The sequence below is a fragment of the Oncorhynchus gorbuscha genome, linkage group LG05 (assembly GCF_021184085.1).
Source record: "Oncorhynchus gorbuscha isolate QuinsamMale2020 ecotype Even-year linkage group LG05, OgorEven_v1.0, whole genome shotgun sequence".
Lineage (NCBI taxonomy): Eukaryota > Metazoa > Chordata > Actinopteri > Salmoniformes > Salmonidae > Oncorhynchus > Oncorhynchus gorbuscha.
Window position 1 is genome coordinate 68,864,629 of NC_060177.1, and position 13,214 is coordinate 68,877,842.

The 13,214-nt window shown below is 42.9% G+C and overlaps 1 protein-coding gene across 2 annotated transcripts in view; it reads left to right on the forward strand.

Annotated features, from left to right (window-relative positions):
- The first annotated feature begins 460 nt into the window (after positions 1 to 460).
- Positions 461 to 13,214, forward strand: part of LOC124036402 (THO complex subunit 5 homolog) — a 28,303-nt gene continuing 15,549 nt past the window's right edge. The window contains exons 1-10 of one of the 2 annotated variants that reach the window (XM_046350959.1): positions 461 to 617; positions 5,176 to 5,298; positions 5,443 to 5,586; positions 11,504 to 11,617; positions 11,926 to 12,023; positions 12,169 to 12,315; positions 12,399 to 12,513; positions 12,590 to 12,722; positions 12,854 to 12,931; positions 13,089 to 13,135. In XM_046350959.1, coding sequence (XP_046206915.1) covers positions 5,206 to 5,298; positions 5,443 to 5,586; positions 11,504 to 11,617; positions 11,926 to 12,023; positions 12,169 to 12,315; positions 12,399 to 12,513; positions 12,590 to 12,722; positions 12,854 to 12,931; positions 13,089 to 13,135 — 969 coding nt within the window. In that variant the 5' untranslated portion in view covers positions 461 to 617; positions 5,176 to 5,205. Of the gene's footprint in view, positions 618 to 706; positions 1,374 to 5,175; positions 5,299 to 5,442; positions 5,587 to 11,503; positions 11,618 to 11,925; positions 12,024 to 12,168; positions 12,316 to 12,398; positions 12,514 to 12,589; positions 12,723 to 12,853; positions 12,932 to 13,088; positions 13,136 to 13,214 lie in introns of those variants that run through there. The other variant, XM_046350960.1, reaches the window with a different exon arrangement.

Here is a 13,214-nt window from a genome sequence, read left to right on the forward strand (position 1 = left end):
AGTTTACATCCCTGTTAGTCAGCATTTCTAATTTTACAAGATAATCCATCCACCTGACAGGTGCGGTGGCCTCACAACTGCAGACCAAGTGTAACCACGCCAGCCCAGGACCTCCACGTCTGGCTTCTTCAATTGCAGGATCTGAGACCCAACAGCTGATGAAACTGAGTATTTATGTCTGTAATAAAGCCATTTTGTGGGTAAAAACTCATTCTGATTGGCTGGGCCTGGCTCCCCAGTGAGTAGGCCCATGCCCTCCCAGGCCCACCCATGGCTGTGCCCCTGTCCAGTCATGTGAAACCATAGATTAGGGCCAAATGAGTTCATTTCAATTGACTGATTTCCATCTATGAACTGTAACTCAGTAAAATCGTTGAAATTGCATTTATATTTTTGTTCAGTACTGTACTCTCTGAGGTTCGGGCCTCCAGTACCCTAAGAAGCGGTATGCATCTCTCCTCGCTAAACTACCTGCTGTTGTTGCCACCAACGAAGAAGGTCGTTACCCATAGTGCTTTGCTTTGGAACTGGAAACAAAGTGTCTTTAGAACAACTTGTGCACGAGATTTATGGTTAAATTAATTCTGATTTAGTTTTTCGTATTTTATTTCGTTTTGGTGAGTATGTGTGTTGCCTGTAATATTTGTTATTGCTACTTTGATAGCTACCTAGTTTGTGCATTTGCTAACGTTAGCTGGCTCGCTTCACACAGCTCCAACCTGGCTTGCCTAATAAATCTGACTTATATCAATACTTGATATACAGTCAAACATAGCATTGCAAAATCGTCGAAGTGTTCCTTAAAAGCAAGAATGTAGAATAAAATTACATTTGAACTCAATTGTGCGGTAGCCCAACCGGCCGCATGATGGAGCTATTATGTATTTTATTCTACGTCGTTTGTCAATGTGCTCAGCCAGCAATACACTGGTGTCCCCCATCGACCAACTCGTACATAAAACATCCTCCATGTAGGCTGGAAATGCGTCGTTTTTTCCTTAACTTGATTGAATGACTTCTCGTTGGAAAAAATCAAATATGCGTACTTCCTTATAAAACAAATTTTCACAATTGTCAGATATTCTTGATGTTGCACACCGCGTGAGGCTGTTGTTTACTGCTGGCTAAATTCACACCGCAACATCAGGAAGTAAGTTTTTAGCACGACAACGTCAATGCTGGACTTTAACTAGGCAAGTCAGTAAGGAAAACATTCTTATTTACAATGACGACGGCCTACCAAAAGGCCTCCTGTGGGAGCTGGGATTAAAAATATAGGACAAAACAAGAGAGATCTAAGACAACATAGCATGGCAGCAACACCACATAACAACATACAAACGTTATTTGGCACGGACAACAGCAGCACAAAGGCAAGTAGAGCCAACACATCACACGAAGCAGCCACAACTGTCAGTGTCCATGATTGAGTCATTGAATGAAGAGATGGAGATAAAACTGTCCAGTTGGGAGTGTTTTTTGCAGCTCGTTCCAGTCCTTTGCAGGAGCGAACTGAAAAGAGGAGTGACACATGGATGCGTGTGCTTTGGGGACCTTTAACAGAATCTGACTGGTGTTGTATATGGAGGATGAGGGCTGCAGTAGGCATCTCAAATGGGGGGGGTTTATAAATAAGCATCAGCCAGTGGGTCTTTCGACAGGTATACAGAGATGACCAGTTTACAGAGGAGTATAGAGTGCAGTTATGTGTCCTCTACGCAGCATTGATTAAAATTATATTTTAACTTACTTTACCGGTTGTCCATGTGGCTGGTCCTTTTGCAGGTAGGAATTAGACATATCAACTATAGTGCTGGTAGTACATTCAGATTGCTGTCACTTGAAGCATGTACACACGATGACAATACATGCGTGCATATGTAACAGTATAGCTTCCGTCCCTCTCCTCGCCCCAACCTGGGACCCTCTGCACACATCAACTACAGTCACTCACGAAGCATCGTTATTCATCGCGCCACAAAAGCCTCGGCCCTTGCAGAGCAAGGGGAACAACTACTTCTAGGTCTCAGAGCGAGTGACGTCACCAACTGAAACACTATTAGTGCGCACCACCGCTAACTAGCTAGCCATTTCACATCGGCCACACCATACTTGCCGAGTTCTGCATATGCTTCAGGTGATAGAAATATGAAAGCACTGCCAGCACTTTGATAAGGTGACTTACTATATATCCACAGGAAAGTATAATTATCGCATTCTTACCTTCGAAAGGACCAACAGCGATAAAACTGGTAGAATATGTTTCGGCTAGGCTCACTGCGTGGACACCTAGAGGTAACTAGGGGTCTAGGCGCTAACTGTGCAGTTGTACCTTCATCCACTCAATTTTTGGGGGACAAAATATCAACAGGAAAGTATTGTTTACCCTACTTTTTAGAGCGCCCGTACTACCGTTGAAATGTAAATCACCTGGCAAAAGCATGTAAGCCCCTCAACACTTTGGTTACAGGTAGGCGTTTTCTTCTGTCTTGTGTTCAGCAGCTGCCTTTGGTCAGAAGAAAACAAATCTTGATTGCCACACATAGACCCATGTTTTGAAGACGGGTTAAGAACACTATCCTGTGGATATTTTGTCTCAAATTTAGACCAACTGAAGGACCCAACACCACAGACAATTAGCAGAGGTCAAATGAAGTTTATTCAACATTCGGACTTGTAGAGGGACAGTTCGGAATTGTTGAACCTAAATGTGCATGGCGTTTCCTACATAATTTGAAAGCATCACCAAGTTTTGTACCTACATCGTGGCTAGTAGTGCTGGGTGATTAACCACCATTTTGGCGGGGCGGGGGGGTATTAAACAACTAATTGACCAATATCAGTTCAATTACTTGAATTCCATTCAGTTTGAGTTCTTTTTGTGAGCCCAGTGCTGTTTTCTAGAACGAAATCAAATCATCCATGAGAGAGATCAAGGCAAGAACTGTGTGGGATGCTGGGCTGAAGGGAATTGTAGTTTTCTTTAATTAACTATTCAACCTCGTCAGAGATCTTTTTATAATGACGAGATGCTCATGTCTCCGCCCTAACGATCGTCGTTGCGAAGGGGTCATTCCCAATTTGGGAAGGCAGGCGACAAGTTTAGCTCCAAAATAAACCCATAGAAATGCATTGGGATTATTTTGGACAGATGTTGGCAAGTGAAACCTCTCGCTTTGCCTCTTTTCCTTTCTGACCAAGTTCAGAGAAGAAACGTAGTTATTAACTACAATGACCATAATCCATTGCACCTGTTCTTTCCGGCTCGCACAGACTAATAACCCAACTACACCGCTTGTGTTGCATGTCGTCGTAATTGGTAGTCGTCGTAATACTATGAAAGTTTAGATGTCAATCACCATATAAGTCCAAAGATGAAAAAGCCTGGAAAGAGGAGAAATGACTAGAAATTATTCAGTTGACCATTTTATGTGTGGATTAATTGTTGGAGTAGAGGATCTTGTGCATTTCCAGATAAAATAACTCAATGTTTATATCCCAGGACAAATGAACTAGCAGCAGCAAGTTGGCAACTTTGTTTAATGCTTTTTGACCTGTCCCCAAATTAATGTAATTGGTTCAGAGTTTGTTTTGATATTTTTACCTGCATGTCATGATCGCGTTTGTTGTGGGGGGACAAAATACATTTATGCACACATGCAGCCGGTTTGGGTTCCGTGTAATAGGCTGACCACACTGCTCGTGCGCGTCAACGAGCGTCTGTGTTGCCAAGGGCTAAAATAGAAATCAGTTCTATTTCTGACGCAGATCACGCTGCAAGTCCTGCCTCTCCCATCTCCTCATTGGTTTGTAGAAGCAGGTACCCACGTGCAATCTCATTGGTTATACCCACGTGGGTGACTGAAGACGAATGAGGTCAGTGGCGGTAATGCACCTCATTTATGAAAGTTGCCAATCGCAATATAAAGTCAAGAGAAGAAAAAAGCCTGGAAGGAGGAGAGATGACTAGAAACGATTCGGTTTACCGTTTTATGTGTTGATTAATTGTTGGAGTAGAGGACCTTTGGTCATATCAGGGTAAATAACAATTCAATGTTTATATCCCAGGACAAATTAGCTAGCAACAGCAAGCTAGCTAAATAGGACAAGCTAAATTGCCATAAATGTTTAATGCTTTTCAACCTGTCCCTAAATGAATGCAATAGGTTCAGAGTTTGTTTTGATATTTTATCCTGCGTGATCGTGTTTGGTGTGGGGGGACAAAATAAATTCATGCATGATGGCGCACGTGTGCAGCCGGTTTGGGTTCCTTGTAATACACGTTTACGCCTGCTACATTAGGTTTGATACACACTGACCACATGAGAGAGGAATGTACACAACACAACAATGAGAAGGATAGACACAGTTCGTGAAAGTACTACTTTGAAAAACGAGTACAATTATTTAGTCAGACAGCTCTGCAGCATACTTGGGCAGTCAAGCCTAGCTAAATTGGATGACTAAAGACAGTACAGAAATAACGTTAGATGGTTGTCTGGCTGCAACTGCCTGAGCTGAGATGAAGACTTTAAGGAATTAAAAATAATGAAGTCATAAGTAATATACACAACTGAAATATTGTATTATTTCATAGTAATTTCCTTTTTTTGTATTGATGTTTATCCATTGTGGACAATGGAATATTTTCAATGTTTTGGCAATTGAATGTGTGCTATTTTTGAAAACGAACCAATCTCAAATAGCAGTAATCGCTCAGCACATCTACCTAGCTAGATCCTCTCAGTTACTGACGTTGACTTTGTTTTTAGAACAATCATATGGTCACTTATGATTAACATTTGTTGAACTTTGGTAAATAGCTATTTATGTGAAATGCATTAGTAACAAATAAAATAAAATGTTATTTGTCACATACATATGGTTAACAGATGTTAATGCGAGTGTAGTGAAATGCTTGTGCTTCTAGTTCCGACAGTGCAGTAATATCTAACAAGTAATCTAACAATTCCCCACAACAACCTAATACTTACAAATCTAAAGGGGTGAATGAGAATATGTACATAAGTATATGGATAAGCGATGGCCAAGCTGCATAGGGAAGGTGCAATAGATGGTGTAAAATACAGTTTATACATGTAAGATATGTAAATGTTATTTAGAGTGGCATTGTATTTTTTACTGGTCTGTTTCCATACCAAAAACCTGCTATAGTGTCCTAGACTAGTCTGACGTTGACCAGCCATGTCTGACGCCCTGAAGAAGCGCAAGTCGAAGGTTCTCCGCAGCGAGATGGGCACACCGGAGGTGAAACGTGGCCGTGGAGAGGGGGACCAGGTGAGCACTGGAGAGGAGAGGGGTGGACAGCAGGTACAGTGGAGGAAGGGAGGGGGTGGGGGTCAAGATGGGAACTGCAGAGAGGATGGAGCATTACTGGAATTGACTACTTTGGTGTGTGTGTGTGTGTGTGTGTGTATTCAGGATGTACGTGTGTATAGTGAGGAGGTGGAGCTGGATGGCAGGGACCCAGAGGAGGACTACCAGCAATATAAACTAACCTGTGAAGCTCTGGCCCAACTGATGAACGATATCCAGGAGCTGAAAGCCAACAGAGCCAAGGATGGGGTAAGAAACATACACACACCAGGGTTTTTGTTAGCTGGTAATTGCCGGCTTTTGGCCGATAAAATCTAATAAAAGCAACAACAAAAAAGAAATGTAGCCGGCCATATTGTCTGGAGCTGCATATCATACCCCCGGATCTTGCGCTTAAGCACCATTCTCTCACTCCTTGGCATTGCCAACTGCCTTACGTGCGTGCACCTGCTGCTGAGGTAAGAGAGAGAGGAGCCTTGGCCTGCGCTACTGTTGATTGTGAAGAGGGAGGACTTTTTCATTGATGTAAAGCGAAAATTAGGCATAATCTCTATGTTGAATAGCGTAGAAGGGGCATGTCCTCTTTAGCGGGGCCAAATGCAGGCTACTGTGCAGCTGTATTCAGGTAGGAACTTTTATTTATAAAAACATTTGTATTTATAATAATTTGTTTTAGCATTATTATTATATGTCGTTGTTGTAGGCCTATTGATTAATATAAACCAGTTCTTTAAATATGCAAAATGTGTTTAGTTTAAGATGGGTGTTAAGTAGGCTTGTTGTAAAATAGATACAATGGCTTTTGAAAGTATTTACCCCTCCTTGGCATTTTTCCTATTTTTTAACATTTTTTTGAGGGGGGGTTGTATTATTTGATTTACACAACGTGCCTAACACTTTGAAGATGATAAATAGTTTTTAATGTGAAACAAACAAGAAATAAGACCAAAAGAAACTTGTGTGCATAACTATTCACCCTCGCAAGTCAATACTTAGTAGAGCTACCTTTTGCAGCAATTACAGCTGCAAGTCTCTTGGGGTATGTCTCTGTAAGCTTGGCACATCTAGCCACTGGGATTTTTGCCCATTCTTCAAGGCAAAACTGCTCCAGCTGCTTCAAGTTGGATGGGTTCCGCTGGTGTACAGCAATATTTGTCATGCCACAGATTCTCAATTGGATTGAGGTCTGGGCTTTGACTGGGGTATTCCAAGACCTTTAAATGTTTCCCCTTAAACAACTCAAGTTCTTCTTTAACAGTATGCTTAGGGTCATTGTCCTGCTGGAAGGTGAACCTCCGTCCCAGTCTCAAATCTCTGGAAGACTGAAACAGATTTCCCTCAAGAATTTCCCTGTATTTAGCGCCATCCGTCATTCCTTCAAGTCTGACCAGTTTCCCAGTCCCTGACGATTAAAAAACAAACAAAAAAACAACAACATCCCCACAGCATGATGCTGCCATCACCATGCTTCACTGATGGTGTTATCGGGTTGATGAGAGGTGTTGGATTTGCGCCAGACATAGCGTTTTCTTTGATGACCAAAAAGCTCAATATTAGTCTCATCTGACCAGAGTACCTTCTTCCATATGTTTGTGGAGTCTCCCACATGCCTTTTGGCGAACGCTAAATGTGTTTGCTTATTTTTTTTCTTTACGCAATGGCTTTTTTTCTGGCCACTCTTCCGTAAAGCCCGGCTCTGTGGAGTGTACGGCTTAAAGTGGTCCTATTGACAGATACTCCAATCTCCGCTGTGGAGCTTCGCAGCTCCTTCAGGGTTATTTTTGGTCTCTTTGTTGCCTCTCTGATTAATGCCCTCCTTGCCTGGTCTGTGAGTTTTGGTGGGTGGCCCTCTTTTGGCTGGTTTGTTGTGGTGCCATATTCTTTCCATTTTTTAATAACGGATTTAATGGTGCTCCATGGGATGTTCAAAGTTTCAGATATTATTTTATAACCCAACCCTGATCTGTACTTCACAACTTTGTCCCTGACCTGTTTGGAGAGCTCCTTGGTCTTCATATTGCCCCTTGTTTAGTGGTGTTGCAGACTCTGGGGCCTTTCAGAAAAGGTTTATAAACTCTGCAAAAAAAAGAAACATCCCTTTTTCAGGACCCTGTCTTTCAAAGATAATTTGTAAAAATCCAAATAAATTCACCGATCTTCATTGTAAAGAGTGTAAACACTGTTTCCCATGCTTGTTCAATGAACCATAAACAATTAATGAACCATAAACAATTAATGAACATGCACCTGTGGAACGGTCGTTAAGACACTAACAGCTTACAGACGATAGGCAATTAAGGTCACAGTTGTGGAAAATTAGGACACTAAAGAGGCCTTTCCACTGACTCTGAAAAACACCCAAAAGAAAGATGTCCAGGGTCCCTGCTCATCTGCGTGAATGTGCCTTAGGCATGCTGCAAGGAGGCATGAGGACTACAGATGTGGCCAGGGCAATAAATTGCAATGTCTGTACTGTGAGATGCCTAAGACAGCACTACAGGGAGAAAGGACGGATAGCTGATCGTCCTCGTAGTGGTAAACCATGTGTAACAACACCTGCACAGGATCGGTACATCCGAACATCACCACCTGTGGGACAGGTACAGGATGGCAACAACAACTGCCCGAGGTACACCAGGATTGCACAATCCCTCCATCAGTGCTCAGACTGTCCGCAGTAGGCTGAGAGAGGCTGGACTGAGGGCTTGTAGGCCTGTTGTAAAGGCAGGCCCTCACCAGACATCCCCGACAACAACGTCGCCTATGGGCACAAACCCACTGTCGCTGGACCAGACAGGACTGGCAAAAAGTGCTCTTCATTGAGGAGTCGCAGTTTTGTCTCACCAGGGGTGATGGTCGGATTTGCATTTATCGTTGAAGGAATGAGCGTTACACCGAGGCCTGTAATCTGGAGCGGGATAGATTTTGGGGTGGAGGGTCCGTCATGGTCTGGGGCAGTTTGTCACAGCATCATCTGACTGAGATTGTTGTCATTGCAGGCAATCTCAATGCTGTGCGTTACAGGGAAGACATCCTCCTCACACGTGGTACCCTTCCTGCAGGCTCATCCTGACATGACCCTCCAGCATGACAATGCCACCAGCCATACTGCTCGTTCTGTGTGATTTCCTGCAAGACAGGAATGTCAGTGTTCTGCCATGGCCAGTGAAGAGCCCGGATCGCAATCCTTTTGAGCACATCTGGGACCTTTTCGATCGGAGGGTGAGGACTAGAGCCATTCCCCCAGAAATGTCCTGGAACTTGCAGGTGCCTTGGTGGAAGAGCGGGGTAACATCTCACAGCAAGAACTTGCAAATCTGGTGCAGTCCATGAGGAGGAGATACACTGCAGTACTTAATGAGGCTGGTGGCCACACCAGATACTGACTGTAACTTTTGGTTTTGACCCCCCCCCCCCTTTGTTCAGGGACATATTTTTCCATTTCTGTTAGTCACATGTCTTGAAACTTGTTCAGTTTATGTCTGTTGTTGAATACATATGCACACACCACTTTCCTGTTTTTGTTTATTTTTTAGAATTTTTTTAAAACAAGTATTTATTTTTATTTTTTCACTTCACCAATTTGGACTATTTTGTATGTCCATTACATGAAATCCAAATAAAAATCTATTTAAATTACAGGTTGGAATGCAACAAAATAGGAAAAACGCCTAGAGGGATGAATACTTTTGCAAGGCACTGTATCATTAGCTTGTTGCTGTCATTTGTTGGATACTGTAGGCACTAGTCTTTCTTGATAATTGCTGCCATATAGCCTGTTCAAAACTTTTGAAGGTTTAAATTAGTTCGCAAGTGTTTTCTTTTCCTTTTGTTGATCCATTTCTTTGGCCAAATTAACTCTGTTTACCACAATATAATATCCTGCTTGTATTTTCCCTATAAACAATGTCTTCATTTTGATATTACCCTAATAATGTTTAGAAACGTTTATACTGTAGGCCAATGATATGAAGGCAGTGTGCATTGGCGCTCTGACTGACTCCAATAAACCTACAATTATCGAGACCGTTCACTTTTATCGCAGACATTTTGCAGATCTTGTTCATTGCGATAAGTAGCCTATACTAGAGAGATGTGAAGATGGAAATTGAGTGTGCTAATATAGGTGTTTGTTAATGTGAAAATGAATGGCTACAACCATCAAACGAGTAGTACTAGTTTAAAACAGATTTTCCCAAACTCTGGCCTGGTGCCATATGGATTTTTGTCCATATTGCCCAGCTCTACTCCGACAGTTAAACTTGAGGTGAGGAAGAATGTTTTAGGCCTACCAGAGTAACTCTTGTCATTTAAAATATAATACTTTAAGAATGAACCTCGGCTATATCTGTTAAGCAGATCAAAGCACCGCCTCAAAGTGCTATATGGTGAATGCTGCAGAAGAAACAAACTCCTTCATATGTGACTCTTTCGTCCACGCGCACACACGGCTGGCTGTTTAAACCTGTCTGAAAACAGCCTATATTATATCTTTGCCTATAACAAATCTGAGCTGCATGCAATTGAACGAGTCACAGGATGCATGCGCTCCTTTTGATGTTTTCCTTGTAGAAAGAATAAAACAGGGTTGGGCGGATTATTTGAAACATTTACTAGCCTAATCTGTAATCCTGGTAATAATTAATTTTCTTCAATTGGCCATATAATCTAATTATCAATAGTAAAACTAGGCCTATGATATTTCATTAATGTAGACTCAGACAGAATATGTTGGATAGGAATTGCCTTTAGCAAAGCATTGTGGCTGGTTCTGGCCGATCCTCTCGAACTTGTCAGCACTCCGAATTTTTCCATCAATTGGAGGAGTTTAAGGCTACTAGTGATTGGCACCAATATGTGAAGTCTGACTTTAGCCTATTACCAGTTGCATTTTTTCTATATGAAAATACTGAATGTGACTGACCTGCACATGTAGGAAAGTGTCCAGACGACTGTGTGCTTATTGACCAGTAGGATAGGTATGAATGTTCTGAAAGATGAATTCCCTAAATTGGTGTTGGTCATCTGCTAAGAGAGAAAGCAAGGATGTTTGGGAAGGGATACAATTTTTTCTTTCATTCAATTGAGTAGTTTTTATTCTGGTTGTGAGGACTAAACTGATATATCACACTTGTCTGCCAAATGTGTAGGTGTCCACATAATATTTAAATTGAGTAAGTGTGATCATAATAGTTATTTTAGCGATCCACAGTAGACGTCCATGCTAATGAAAAGCCACCCCCCAATCCCACTGACATGAGCTGCTGAACAGCGCACTTGCACTAATTTATGGATGAGAAAGTAAACTTGCCTTCTCCAAAACGTTTTAAATGTAGGCCATTCATATGAAATATGTGCGCTGTACTTTGTTTTAAGCATAATTTGTATTCTAATCAGTTCTTGTTTTTTGGCTCTAACTGCGAACAGAACCTGTCAAACTCTGTAATGACTCTGAAAACACACGGCCGTTGGATTTTTGCAAACAGTACGTTATTCTGGCAGGAATGATCTCCCGCCATGTAAAAATGGACATGGCAGGGCCTCCATAGTGGTCGCAGCGGTCTAAGGCACTGCATCGCAGTGCTAGAGGTGTCCCCACAGACCCGTGTTCGATCCCAGACTGTCGCAGCCAGCCGCGACCGGGTGACCCATGAAACGGCGCACAATTGGCCCAGCATCGTCCGGGTTCGAGGAGGGTTTGGCCAGTCAAACGTATTTAATTATTTATTCCAACATTTATACTGGATATGAGTGCCAATAAAGTTCAACATTCACATTTTGCTACTATTTCTGTCAAGTCTACGCACACAATTTGATGCATACATTAGATAAATACAACTTATGCAATGCAACACAATGCTTCAAGGCAAACGCAGCGTTCCATTGGAAATGAATGTACTTCTGGTGTACCAAAACACAATGATGCTGTCTCACATTGAGGCATTACTTGACAAAAAGTAGCGCTGCGTGGGTGGACGGTCTAATGGGTTACGCACCCAATGCACATGGATGACGGGTACATTTCTTAAATGCCCAAATAATGTCAATCTTCCCAGTTGCTTGTTTGGCTGCAAATTTTCCTGACGGGAAACCTTGACACAGACGCTCCTCGGTGTTAAAAGATAGTTGTTGCTCTAACCCCCATGTTGTCTGCCCTTCCCTCCAGTGTGCTGAGGTAGAACAGAAGAGGATGCAGAGCTGTATCCACTTTATGAGTCTGAAGAAACTCAACCGCCTGGCTCACATGAGACTGAAGAGGGGGAGAGACCAGACGCATGAGGTACACACACACATGTATGTATGTATGTATGTATGTATGTATGTATGTATGTATGTATGTATGTATGTATGTATGTATGTATGTATGTATGTATGTATGTATGTATGTATGTATGTATGTATGTATGTATGTATGTATGTATGTATGTGTGTGTGTGTGTGTGTGTGTGTGTGTGTGTGTGTGTGTGTGTGTGTGTGTGTGTGTATATATATATGTGTATGTCTCTCTCTTTCTCACTCACAGTTCCCTCTACACACACACACAGCAAAAGCAGTTATTGACTCTCCTCACCGCTCTCCCTCCTCCAGGGCAAGCAGAGAGTAGATGTGTTGCACCTGCAGCTCCAGAACCTGCTCTATGAGGTCATGCACCTGCAGAAGGAGATTAGCAAGTGTCTGGAGTTCAAGTCAGTAAAAGGGGGAGATGGGGTTCTAATTCACATTTGTCCAGGAATGAGAAGCTTAAGAGTTTTGAGGCACAATGTCTAACGTTAATAGTATATTTTCAAAGTTGATGTTGTCCTCTGCGTGTGTGTGTGTGTGTGTGTCCAGGTCAAAGCATGAGGAGATAGATCTTGTGAGTGTAGATGAGTTCTACCAGGAGGCCCCCCCTGAGGTATCCCGCACCCCCCTCACCAAGGACGACACCCACCAACTCACGCTGGCCAGGCTGGACTGGGAACTGGAGCAAAGGAAGAGGTGCCACACACACTGAGAAACCTTTCTTGCTCTGTAGATTAGCTGAGCAGTACATGAGCTCCCACTGTTGTGTGTGTGTGTAGGCTGGCTGAGCAGTACAAGGAGTCTCTCTCCAGTAAGGAGAAGATCCAGAAAGGCATTGAGGTGAAGAAGGAACACCTGAGTTCTCTACAGCCTGGACTCAACGCTATCATGCAGGTAACATATACACTCTTTGTAACTCACACTCCTGTGACCTTCCAGGCCTGAAGCCTAAACCTGTCCCTTTCCCCAGGCATCCCTTCCAGTCCAGGAGTATCTCTCCATGCCGTTTGAACAGACCCAGAGTCAGACGGAGATCGCCCGCCACCTTCCCACCTCTCTCTATGTCCTACTGGTACAGGCCAGTGCTTACGGACAGGCCTGCGGTGAGCGTTTGTGTGTGTTCACTTAAATTTGTGAACGTGACTGTGTGCCAGACATTTTTTTAAATTGTCACATTATCCATTTTGATGAGGACATGCGGTTTTTATGCGTTTTGTGTTTGTGTGTGTTTCAGATAAGAGCCTGAGTGTGTCCATCAGTGGAGATGTGGACGAGGCCAAAGCTCTGTCTAAACCTCCAGAGGACTCCCAGGGTAAGACTGCAGCACACCTGCCTGGCTGCATGTTAATGACTCTATATTATGTGTGCGTGTGAGTGTTCGACAGGGCAGTGATTTAAATAGAGAAACGTCTATGTGTATTTTGACTATGTGTATCTAAGTGTGTGTCATTTGATTGTCTCCTCTCTAGATGATGATTCTGGGGATTCTGATGCAGAGGAGGAACAGGAGAAAACGGTGAGTGTGAGAGTATCCCACACCATGCTGCCACGAGAGGCCCCTGTAATACCACACACACACACACACGTGTCAGGGT